Genomic DNA, 12,500 nt, shown 5'->3' on the forward strand with positions numbered 1-12,500 from the left:
CTTTCTCAGCCATGTAAGAACACTACTTTTCAGTAATACAATATCAGGCCTGTTGTCATTTCCTTCAGCTCTGCCATTTCCATCCATTTAATGCTTGTAAAAACACATTTTATTTGCAACTACACATGATCGGTATTCACGGTGTCTGTTTTCTTGTTCCCTTCAGTCACACTTATGAATTTTCATGCTGTGTATGTATTTTTTAACCATATAGCTACAATCCTTGTCTCTATGATTCGCAGCACGTTTGCTGCACCTTGCATCATACCATCCGTCTTTAGCAAGGCGTTTCTGGTCTATTTGACCTCCATCTGACAATATAAATAGATGGTGACGTAATATGTCTCCCCCACTTAACCGTCGTATGATTCTTATACTGTCCCTTTCCCATTCTGAGGGGGGCCACGAACAGCAAGCGCTCATCGTGGGATTGGATTGAATTGAAAATCATATTAAATCGGCCTTCATCACCAAGAAGTCAGCTTATAGTTTCAAAACAATGAGAGCAACATTGTTAAACGCTAGATGTAGTCTGCATCATTCATACCACTTATTCTGTAGATTTTATGTAATCTTAAAATTGGTGTCTTTCTATTTTACTCTCTGTGCGTTCTCTGTATTATGGTCTTGTCTTTTTCTTCTATTTTCCTTGTATTTTGATAATTTAATGACATTTTTATCAAATTATTTATTAATTTTTCTTGATTTATTTTTTCTTTTTTAATAGCTGATCTTGTCTTTCCTTTTACCTTCTGTTACTTGTTTCTGATGAACACCAGATTCTTTGGAAGTCAGTGCATATATTTTATTGTAGAGAGATTTATTGTTGTCGGTCACATTCACAACATATATACGAGATATATCTCAAGAATGTATCCTTTCTATAAATACAGATATATATATATATATATATATATATATATAATATAATATATATATATATATATATATATTCTTTCTGCAGATGTAATTTTATCATATTGATGCACCTATTTTCCTTCGACAGAGTTATCAAAGGAAAGAAGAAGAGGAGGAAGAACAAGATGAAGGGAGGCGAAGGTGCAGGCAAAGCGAAGAATGTTGGCTCCATGGTGTATGTATTTCGTGCTTTCATTGGTTTTTTCCCCCATTTTTTATTCTACTTAACAGTTTGCTTGACATTATTGTTTTATGAAATTTAGTTTATCAAGTCAAGCACTGGAGCACTTTAGAAACATGAAGTAGAAGTTTCTGATGGTAGAACTGAGAGAATTGCATTAAGAAGTGATAGTTACAGAGGTTGGACAGCAAGACTGAAGAAGTGAGAGGGAAAGGAATATTTTCTTTAGAATTATTGATGAAAATAAGAGCTCCATTTGTTTTCTTTCTGTTATGAGGGCGGGAAAAATATCAAGAACCAGCAAACTGGGAAATCTAAACAGCATCATATAACCAGCAGCACTAAGTGCCAGGAACAAAAGCTGGTTATAATGGATAATAAATTGTTGAAGAGAGTAAACCGAGGGGCTTGCGTGTAATGTCAAAGAAAGGTCCTGGAGAAGGCGATGTCATCATGAACCTAGATATAAAATAACCGTTGGTCTAAAATTGATCAAAATCCTCAAGGCCGCGTTGAGGAGGATATACAGGGACCCCGTATGAAAAGGGAAACAGAATTCCAAGATTGGCGAAATAGAGTACAAAGAAAATGAGACGACACCTGGATTCGGGTGTAGATTGAAAATCACCACTTAGAGAGGCTGCAGGTCGTACTTGATATCGAAACTTTAATCGTGAAGGATCTGGTTTTACTGGGGATGAGTTACAATGAGGCCCGAGAGCCAATAAAGCGAATTAGTAAAGGCCTCTGCAGTTCTTTACGACAGTGTCCGACGGAGCACTGAAATCTAATGCAGTATGGCTGTCAGCTTAGATGGACTTCATTCTTATTAACTCTTGCATCGTCTATGTCACTTCAAAACATTATTTGGATATTTAAGCTCCTGGTCGATTTTTGTGTCATTGACAATGAGCTTGAAGTCACTCTTCGAAATGTATGCCTTCTTGGCAGAAACTCTCAGCGGTAAAAATATTTTCAGTTTCTAAATACTAGTTTCTACTTTTAGATATATGTTTATGAACGTCCCCACTTCACCAACCCACCTTCCCTTTTTCAAAACCGACGTTGTAATTGTTTCTATAATCATGTCGGTTCCTTTTAAACGTATTTTTGGGGAAATAATTATAAATTTAACAATACTATTTTCCGCGACCATATTTTCTCGGAAATTGTTGGGTTATCTCGCCGACTTGTAAGAGACAGTAAGCTGTTGTAAATCTGTAGTATGTCAAAGAGTATAATTTTTAGTGTTGAAAAAAGCAGGTTTAATGAATTACATGTTCTTGCAATGATAAATATAAAATAGTGTATTTTACTCTCTCTTTTAATAATTAATTATATTAGCAGAGAGCGTTTGTGCACAGTTTTATGGAATATGAATATACATGCATCCATGTATATATATATATATATATATATATATATATCTATATATATATATATATATATATATATATATATATATATTATATAATACACACACACACACACACACACACAATATATATATATATATATATATATATAATACACACACACAACACAAACAAAACCATATATATATTATATATATTATATAGATATATTAATATACATATATATATATATATATAATATATAATATATACATATATTATTATATATTGCTACTTTCAAAATGCATGTTTCCCCTCTTTGAAATGTCTTGTAGATTGTATAACATTTTTTCAGATTCCTAGATAGCTTAGAATAGGATGTTTTAAGATGTGTGTTCAGATTTCGCATTACGTGTTGTAAGAGAATATGTATATAACGTAGAGAGAGATCTCCGTTTGCTTCCCTAATCTATCAGCACGTGTGATAGCGAGCGAGCTAGAATTCTGCGTTGTTGTCAAAACATGTCAATTTTAATTGTCGCCCAGCCTCTGTCTCAATCGAGTCGGGTACGTCTTTCTTTTTTTAACAGACTCGTCTTGTACGCGTATGCTTTAATCAAAGCCACGTGCATGTTACACATTTCTTTATGAAGATTGCATCAGATTTCAGAACTTTCGAGAAGCTTTCGTGCCAAGAACGTTTTGACATCTGCTCTCTCCCGCTTCCGAAAAGGAAGAGATATTCATTCTATCTTGAGACCTGGAGGCAGTCAGTTCTCTCTCTCTCTCGCTCTCTCTCTCTCTCTCTCTCTCTCACTCGACATCGAGATTATATTAACGTAACGTAAATTTGGTCACTCGTAACTTGTGAGAATTTAATATTTGATATTTCTTAGAGTTTATTTATTATTATTTAGTTTCTTTTGTGGAATCTGAACAAACATTTCGTAACGGCGCCTGGTTTTTTGTGGAAGTGTAAATCAAGCCTGCAGCAAAGCAAAGAAAGAAATTGGTATACCAAGGTAAAGTGTGTTATGTTTTTATTAGTTGCAACTAATAATGGATAGGGAGTGTGTTTAACTAATAACGGATAGGAATGGTGTTTAACTAATAACTAATAATTGGTTTGGTAAAAACTGTTGGTTACAGTGTTTTTGAGTGAAAAATATTTACACTTTTACACATTACTGATTTTTTTGTGTGTTTTGTGTCTGTTCCATTGTTTGTGCACTTATTCATTTTCTTATTGAAGTGTGTCTTTTTATTTTATATTTTCATTTGCATTCACAATTTAATTGACTTAGTTATTTTCATTGCTTTATCATTGCACATTTGATTAAATTTAACATTTATGAATTAATTTGCATTTACTTAGAATTCTTTTCAAGTTTTATTGTTGTTTAGCACTTGTGAATTAATTTCAAATTTTCAATTTTTCCTAACACTTTTGAATTTTGATTGAATTAATTTTCTTGAATTTTGTGATAAATTAATTTTGATTTAATTTTACTTAATTTGATTCAAGAATTAATTAAACTTTACTTTGTTTTCAAGTAACAGTAATTTTCCCTGATATTGTGAGTTTCACTTATAAATTTTGAATTCAATAATAAATTTTTGTATTTAAAATTTTTATAAGTGTTTTCTTTATCTTACACCAGTATAATTATATTTGATTATGACTATATTTATGATAGGTAGAGACATAGAGTGGTAATTGATTTGCTTTCCTTCAATTTAATTGAAGTGACTTAGAACCAGGGAAGTACTTAGACTTCTGAAATCAGGGAAATACTTAGAGTTTGAAAGTTGTTGATGGAGTGATGCCCTTTGATTAATTTAATTACTTACAAGATTACCTCACACCTGTTTTGATGAACTTAGTCTGATTTTCTGCAATACTGGTAAGTGTTAAGGGATCACTGTTGCCTTAGAGTATCAGTCGTTTAAACGTGTTATGAGGGTTCAGGTGTCTGGCTTTTTGTGAGGTAATGTTTGATGCATGGTAACCAGATACTTGGCACATCGTAACATTGTTTAATGGTGCCCAGACCCGGGAAAGCAGATTTCATTATCACTCTAGAATATACTGGTGGTGTTAAGGATATATTTTGTTAGGAGAGTGACCATATAATTTTTGTTTTGCATTTATTGTATTGAATTGTAAGTTGATAACTTAGAGGAAAATGGCTCAGTTCAATGTTCAGGAATTTTTAGCAGCTCCTTCCATCCAAATTTTGTCTGAAACCACTCTGTCTAGAGCACAGTGGAGCGCTTTAGCAGAGGCATGTGGTGGTTATGTGTCTACTAGTATGGTAAAGGCACAAATAAGATGTATTGCTATGGAATCATTGATAAACTCTGGTAGAATAACTGATGAAGATGAGTTAGAGTTGGCTCAAGAGTTGTTGAATGTAGCATGTGCTGATCTCTTAAATAAGCAAGCAGAAAAGAAAGAGAAAAGTGATGCAGAGTTAGAGCTTAGACGCATTGAAGCAGAAGAGAATTTGATTAAGCTAAAAATGCTTGCTGAAAGAGAGAGAATGCAAGCTGAAAGAGAAAGAATGCAAGCTGAAAGAGAAAGAATAGACAGGGAAAAGCAAGAAAGAAGAGAAAGAGAAGAAGAAAAAGCAGCAGAAGAGGAAAGAGAAAGGATAAAAGAGGAAAGAGAAATCACAAGTCATGAAAGGGAAATGGAATTGATAAGAGCTAGATCCACATTACCTGTAACACCGTTCTAACCCTAACCAGGTAAATCAAGACCCTGTATTTGATGTAGTGAGAGTACAGAAGTTAATCCCTAAGTTTACTGAAGAAGCTCCAGATGAGTTTTTTGATCACTTTGAGAAAGTGGCTTCAGGTATGGGATGGCCAGAGGATAAATGGTCAGTTTTGCTACAACGTGTCTTGATTGGTAAAGGGAGAAAAGCCCTTTTTTTTTTAGGAGGAAGGTGCTTATCTAGCCTTAACAAGCTGATCAGTGTAAAAGACTATAAGGTACTTAAACACAGTGTGCTACAAGTTTACCAGATGACCCCAGAGTACTACAATGAGAGATTCAGAAATTTGAGAAAAGATGAGAAGGGAACATTCTTAGATTATGCTTACAAAGTGAGAAGGTGTTTTCAAACGTTGGGTAGAAGCTGCTAAAGTTAAAACTTTTGATGAGTTAGAAGAGTTACTTGTTCTTGAACAGTATCTTAAGGGAATTCCTGAACATATAAGAGCTTATTTAAGAGAGAGAGAAGTGAAGAAACTTGACAAAGCTGCCACCCTTAGTGACAATGTAATCAGTAGTAAACGTAATTACAATGTCAAGTACCAGAGTCAACAACGCCCAGGTTTTAAGTCTTATCCAAATAACAGGAACAAATTTAATGGGAAACCTTCAAGTGATACTACCAAGAGTACACAAGGTAATAACAAACTCAGCAAACTAATGTGAAATCCTCATCCAGTTTTTCAAGACGTTACAGAAACCTAATGTTTACTGTTTCAAGTGTGGAAGAGTAGGACACTACAGTCAAAGAGTGGTTAACGAATCAACAGCAGTCAAAACCAGTCGGTCAAGTTGTAGAAAAGGCGACCAGGTGAAACAAAACTTACGAAAGAGCAGTAGTGGGGAAAGAATCAGACTCCAGAGAAAGAATGAAACTAAACAAGCTGATGTTTAGCAACCAGTGGAAATGTTGACCTCAATCAGTGAGTGGCTAAGGCAGTTGTGGGAGGCTTTTAAGCCATATATCTATAAGGGTATGCTGTCAACTCAAGAAGGAAGTATGCAGGTACCAGTCAAGATATTACGTGATACAGGGAGTAACCATAGTGTGGTAGTACGTGGTTCTCACCCTCAGTTGGAGAAGAGTCTCACAGGAGATTCAGTTATTTTGAAGGGTATAGGAGGAGAGGAAGTAACTCCTATATGCCGCTTACACCTGTCATGTGAATTGGTGACAGGGAATGTTGATTTTGCTGTAAAGGACTCTCTAGCTGTGGAAGGTATACATGTTCTGTTGGGGAATGAAGTTGGTGGTGTGCCATTTATTCCTTGTCCTGTAGTGACAGACAGACCATTGAGGATTAGTCCTACAGTAGAGTTGGAGAAGAATAACCCCCACCTGTTTCCTAGTTGTGTAACTACCAGAAGTATGAAGAGGAATACGATTGTAAGTGAAGAAACTGAGGATTTACATACCCAAGAAGGATCAAGTGAAGGATCTTTGTGCTTAGAAGAATTATTCCAGGGAAGTGAAGTTTCCCATAGTGCTGACCCAGAAGAGATTTCCCAAGAAGATGAAGAAGACGACGACGACGAAGAAGAAGAACCTGATGTTCCTAAAGAGACTCCGAGTAGTCAAAGTGTTGCTGAAGACAGTAGTGAAACTACAGTAGCTGAGTTAGCAGATATTGAGAATTCAACCCTTGAAGTTGGTCAAGTGACAAGAGAGAAGCTGATGGACTTGCAGAAGAAGGATGCATCGTTAACTGATTTGTTCTTCAGAGTTGTTGATCGAGAAGAGAATGCAACAAAAACTCCTACCTGTTACTATCTGAAGGAAAAGGTTGCTGATGAGGAAGTATAGACTCAGATATACCAGGAGATGCTGTATGGGGCAAATATCATCAAATTTTGATTCCATATCCGTTGAGAAAGCAAGTGGTTGCAGTAGCTCATGAGTCTGGACATATGGGAATCAGGAAGACTGTGGAGAAGATCATGAAATATTTTTTCTGGCCTGGACTTCACAAAGATGTTAGCAGGTTTTGTCGTGAGTGTCATACCTGCCAGATAGCTGGAAAACTGAATGAAACCATCAAGAAAGCCCCCCTACAACCTATAGAAGTTAGAGGAGAACCCTTTAGCAAAGTGATTATAGACATGGTTGGACCATTGCCGAAGACAAAGAAAGGAAATGAGTATTTGTTGACATTAATGTGTCCTGTGACAAGGTATCCAGAAGCAATCCCTGTTAGAAACATATCTGCCAAGATAGTTGCTGAAAAACTTGTGGAGTTTTTCTCAAAGTTTGGAATACCAGAAATAGTACAAAGTGACAGAGGAACAAACTTTACTTCAAAGTTATTCCAGGATGTGATGAATTTGTTAGGAGTGAAACAACAGTTATCCACTGCCTATCATCCAGAAACTCAAGGTGCCTTGGAAAGGTTCCACCAGACATTGAAAAGTATGCTGACAAAGTATTGTTCTGAGTCAGGAAGAGAATGGGATGTTGGTTTACCATTAATGTTGTTTGAAATTAGGAGTGCTTATCAAGAAAGTATGGGATGTTCACCTAATGAGATGATTTTTGGAAGAGAAGTGAGAGGACCGTTGAAGATTCTTGCAGAAAATTGGGAAGAAAATCAAGAGGAAAGCCAAGGAGAGTATGTGAAGAACTTAAGGAAAAGGTTGAGAGAGATTAGAAAATTCTCTTTAGAAAACTTGAAATGAGTCAAGAGAAAAGTGAAAAGGAGATTTGATGCTAAGACTAAGCTAAGAAGTTTTAGTGTTGGTCAACAAGTGTTAGTGTTCTTACCTGTCAAGAGATTTCCTCTCACTAATAAATTTCATGGTCCTTACAAGATAATTCAGAAGTTAAGTGATAGAACTTATGTGATTGAAACACCAGAAAGAAGACGAAAACAAAGGCAGATTACATGGTGAACCTTCTTGAAAACCACATTATTTCTCTGAAACTAAAAACTGAAACTGTGTCAGTAACCCAGACAACTTTATCTACAGAAGACGATGATGGCTACGAATTTGGAGCTGCAAAGCAAAGATGAACTAATTCTTCAATTTTGGAAAATTTGGAGGATAAACTAAAACATCTGAGTGTTGAACAAGGTGAAGACTTAAGTGACGTAATTAGAAGTTTTCCAGAAATTTTTTCAGATGTGCCTAGACCTACTGATCTGACCAAGCATGAAATCAAGATTCAAGAAGATGGAAAACCTTTCAACCAAAGAGCTTATCGCTTATCACCGTATCATCAAGATGTTTTGAAGAAGGAAGTTGAGTATTTGCTGCAACATGGATTAGCAGAACCCAGTTCAAGTCACTTTAGTTCTCCATGTGTGTTAGTGAAGAAACCAGATGGTTCATTTAGGATGTGTACTGATTATAGGAAGCTGAATTCTATCAGTGTGGCTGATAATTATCCTTTGCCTCTTATAGATCAGTTACTTGATAATTTGGGGCAAGCCAAGTTTGTTTCCAAGATAGACTTGTTGAAAGGATATTATCAAATTCCTTTAGATGAGAATGCGAAGTTGCTGTCAGCTTTTATTACTCCATTTGGACTATATCAGTATACTGTTCTGCCGTTTGGTCTGATGAATGCACCCGCAACATTTCAGCGAGTGATGGATCAACTGCTAGGATCAATAGAAGGAGTAGGTGTATACCTAGATGACATCGTGATTTACTCTACAACGTGGGAAGAACATCTGAAGATTCTGATGAAAGTTTTCAAGAAACTACAAGAAGCAGGATTAACAGTCAACTTAGAGAAGAGTGAGTTTGGAAAGGCAACTGTACAGTATCTTGGGTTTGAAGTTGGGAAAGGCCTTCTTGCTCCAGTAAATGCTAATGTAGAAGGTATCCGTAAGGCTACCCCACCTACTACCAGGAAACAGCTACAGAGATTTTTGGGGATGGCTGGATTCTATCGTCGTTTTTACCCAAATTTCTCAGCCGTAGTAGCTCCCTTGACAGACTTGACTAGTCCCAAAGCTAAGTTTATTTGGACTCCAGAGTGTCAAGAATCCTTTGAGAAGGTAAAAGCCATTTTAACTTCAAGACCAGTACTTCAAGCTCCAGACTTCGACAAGAAATTTATGATACAAGTTGATGCGTCAGACTGTGGTGTTGGAGCTGTTCTACTTCAAGAAGATGAAAATAATATCTACCATCCTGTGTGCTTCATGTCTACAAAATTGAAAAAACATCAGAAAGTACATTCGACAATTGAGAAGGAAACTTTAGCCTTAATCACTGCATTGAAAAAATTTGAAGTGTATGTGAATAGACCTAGGAATGAAGAAATTTTAGTTATGTCTGATCACAATCCACTATCATTTATCCAGAAAATGAAAAATCATAATCAAAGACTGACCAGGTGGTCTTTGTGCCTGCAACAGTATAACTTAAGAGTGCAGCACATTAGTGGCAAAAACAATGTAGTTGCTGATTATTTATCTTGTTTGCGAATCGTTTGGAATTCAACACCGTGATAAAAAATCTTCTGGGGGGAGGTATATAATATATTGCTACTTTCAAAATGCATGTTTCCCCTCTTTGAAATGTCTTGTAGATTGTATAACATTTTTTCAGATTCCTAGATAGCTTAGAATAGGATTGTTTTAAAAGGATGTTAGTGTTCAGCATTTCGCATTACGTGTTGTAAGAGAATATGTATATAACGTAGAGAGAGATCTCCGTTTGCTTCCCTAATCTATCAGCACGTGTGATAGCGAGCGAGCTAGAATTCTGCGTTGTTGTCAAAACATGTCAATTTTAATTGTCGCCCAGCCTCTGTCTCAATCGAGTCGGGTACGTCTTTCTTTTTTTTAACAGACTCGTCTTGTACGCGTATGCTTTAATCAAAGCCACGTGCATGTTACACATTTCTTTATGAAGATTGCATCAGATTTCAGAACTTTCGAGAAGCTTTCGTGCCAAGAACGTTTTGACATCTGCTCTCTCCCACTTCCGAAAAGGAAGAGATATTCATTCTATCTTGAGACCTGGAGGCAGTCAGTTCTCTCTCTCTCTCTCGCTCTCTCTCTCTCTCTCTCTCTCACTCGACATCGAGATTATATTAACGTAACGTAAATTTGGTCACTCGTAACTTGTGAGAATTTAATATTTGATATTTCTTAGAGTTTATTTATTATTATTTAGTTTCTTTTGTGGAATCTGAACAAACATTTCGTAATGGCGCCTGGTTTTTTGTGGAAGTGTAAATCAAGCCTGCAGCAAAGCAAAGAAAGAAATTGGTATACCAAGGTAAAGTGTGTTATGTTTTTATTAGTTGCAACTAATAATGGATAGGGAGTGTGTTTAACTAATAACGGATAGGGAAGGGTGTTTAACTAGGAACTAATAATTGGTTTGGTAAAAACTGTTGGTTACAGTGTTTTTGAGTGAAAAATATTTACACTTTTACACATTACTGATTTTTTTGTGTGTTTTGTGTCTGTTCCATTGTTTGTGCACTTATTCATTTTCTTATTGAAGTGTGTCTTTTTATTTTATATTTTCATTTGCATTCACAATTTAATTGACTTAGTTATTTTCATTGCTTTATCATTGCACATTTGATTAAATTTAACATTTATGAATTAATTTGCATTTACTTAGAATTCTTTTCAAGTTTTATTGTTGTTTAGCACTTGTGAATTAATTTCAAATTTTCAATTTTTCCTAACACTTTTGAATTTTGATTGAATTAATTTTCTTGAATTTTGTGATAAATTAATTTTGATTTAATTTTACTTAATTTGATTCAAGAATTAATTAAACTTTACTTTGTTTTCAAGTAACAGTAATTTTCCCTGATATTGTGAGTTTCACTTATAAATTTTGAATTTAATAATAAATTTTTGTATTTAAAATTTTTATAAGGGTTTTCTTTATCTTACACCAGTTATAATTATGTTTTTTTTGATTATGACTATATTTATGATAGGTAGAGACATAGAGTGGTAATTGATTTGCTTTCCTTCAATTTAATTGAAGTGACTTAGAACCAGGGAAGTACTTAGACTTCTGAAATCAGGGAAATACTTAGAGTTTGAAAGTTGTTGATGGAGTGATGCCCTTTGATTAATTAAATACTTACAAGATTACCTCACACCTTGTTTTGATGAACTTAGTCTGATTTTCTGCAATACTGGTAAGTGTTAAGGGATCACTGTTGCCTTTAGAGTATTCAGTCGTTTAAACGTGTTATGAGGGTTCAGGTGTCTGGCTTTTTGTGAGGTAATGTTTGATGCATGGTAACCAGATACTTGGCACATCGTAACAATATATATATATATTATATATATATATATATATATATATATATATATATATATATATATCTATATATATATATATAATATATATATATATATATATATATATACAGGCGGCCCACGGTTAGCTAAGTGATTTTAGACGCTAAGCGATTTTAAAGCCTACGGCCGCTGCACACCTCCTTTCGAAACTCGACCAGTCAAAGGCGCCATAATCCCACAATGGTGCAATAAGTAAAATTATATTTATGCAGTATAGTACTATAGAATTTACTGTACAGTAGTACTGTACAGCACACTATAGTATTATAAATACTGTAAAGTGAAAAAAAGCCTAGCTTTAATCCTTTGGGTGTCTAGAGTATGTAAAGATATAATAAGGTTTATAGTGTACAGGTAGCTTTAGTGTTCAAGTTACAATAATTCGTCGCACGATAGTCCGATTTTATGAGAGACCAAATTACAATAGCCTAACTTTATCCATCTTCTAGTTACATAAGTTCAATAACAGCAAAAGAGAATTATGAAAGTATGGTTTTAACGTTATAGTCGTTGCGTGAACGTGTACAGCCATGAACGACCGAACGAGAAAATTATTTTTTTTATTTTCTAAGTGCAACCGAATTGGATAACATCCGTCTGGCTTGTATTTCAATCATCGTACTACAGCACACTATTGCCGTTGTTATTATAAATGGCGTTATGTATAGAATAGAACTGAGATGTCTTAATGTAATAACTTTATTCACTATAGATCAAAGATCAATGTAGATCAAAGATCAATCGGGAAATATACTGTTAAATATAAACCTAGTTATAACTGAAGCTGAGAAAACTGTTCAGGCTGCTAATGACTATTATCGTACATCGGCAACAAGGATAAAACACCAGTAAACGTATGCCATCAAACACAACCGTAGATAAAATTGAGATGAAATCATTTTAATCAAAACTACTGTGCTTGAAAGAACACATTTTACTGTTGGTTTCACGCCGATTTAAGATAAATACGGTAAAGTTCG

General features: G+C 35.0%; 1 protein-coding gene across 1 annotated transcript in view; it reads left to right on the plus strand.

The window, feature by feature from the left end:
* Positions 1 to 12,500, plus strand: part of LOC135211489 (uncharacterized) — a 995,645-nt gene that overhangs the window by 966,285 nt on the left and 16,860 nt on the right. The window contains 1 exon segment of the mRNA XM_064244795.1: positions 1,007 to 1,093. Coding sequence (XP_064100865.1) covers positions 1,007 to 1,093 — 87 coding nt within the window.

This window comes from Macrobrachium nipponense, chromosome 4, assembly GCF_015104395.2.
Source record: "Macrobrachium nipponense isolate FS-2020 chromosome 4, ASM1510439v2, whole genome shotgun sequence".
Classification (NCBI taxonomy): Eukaryota; Metazoa; Arthropoda; class Malacostraca; order Decapoda; family Palaemonidae; genus Macrobrachium; species Macrobrachium nipponense.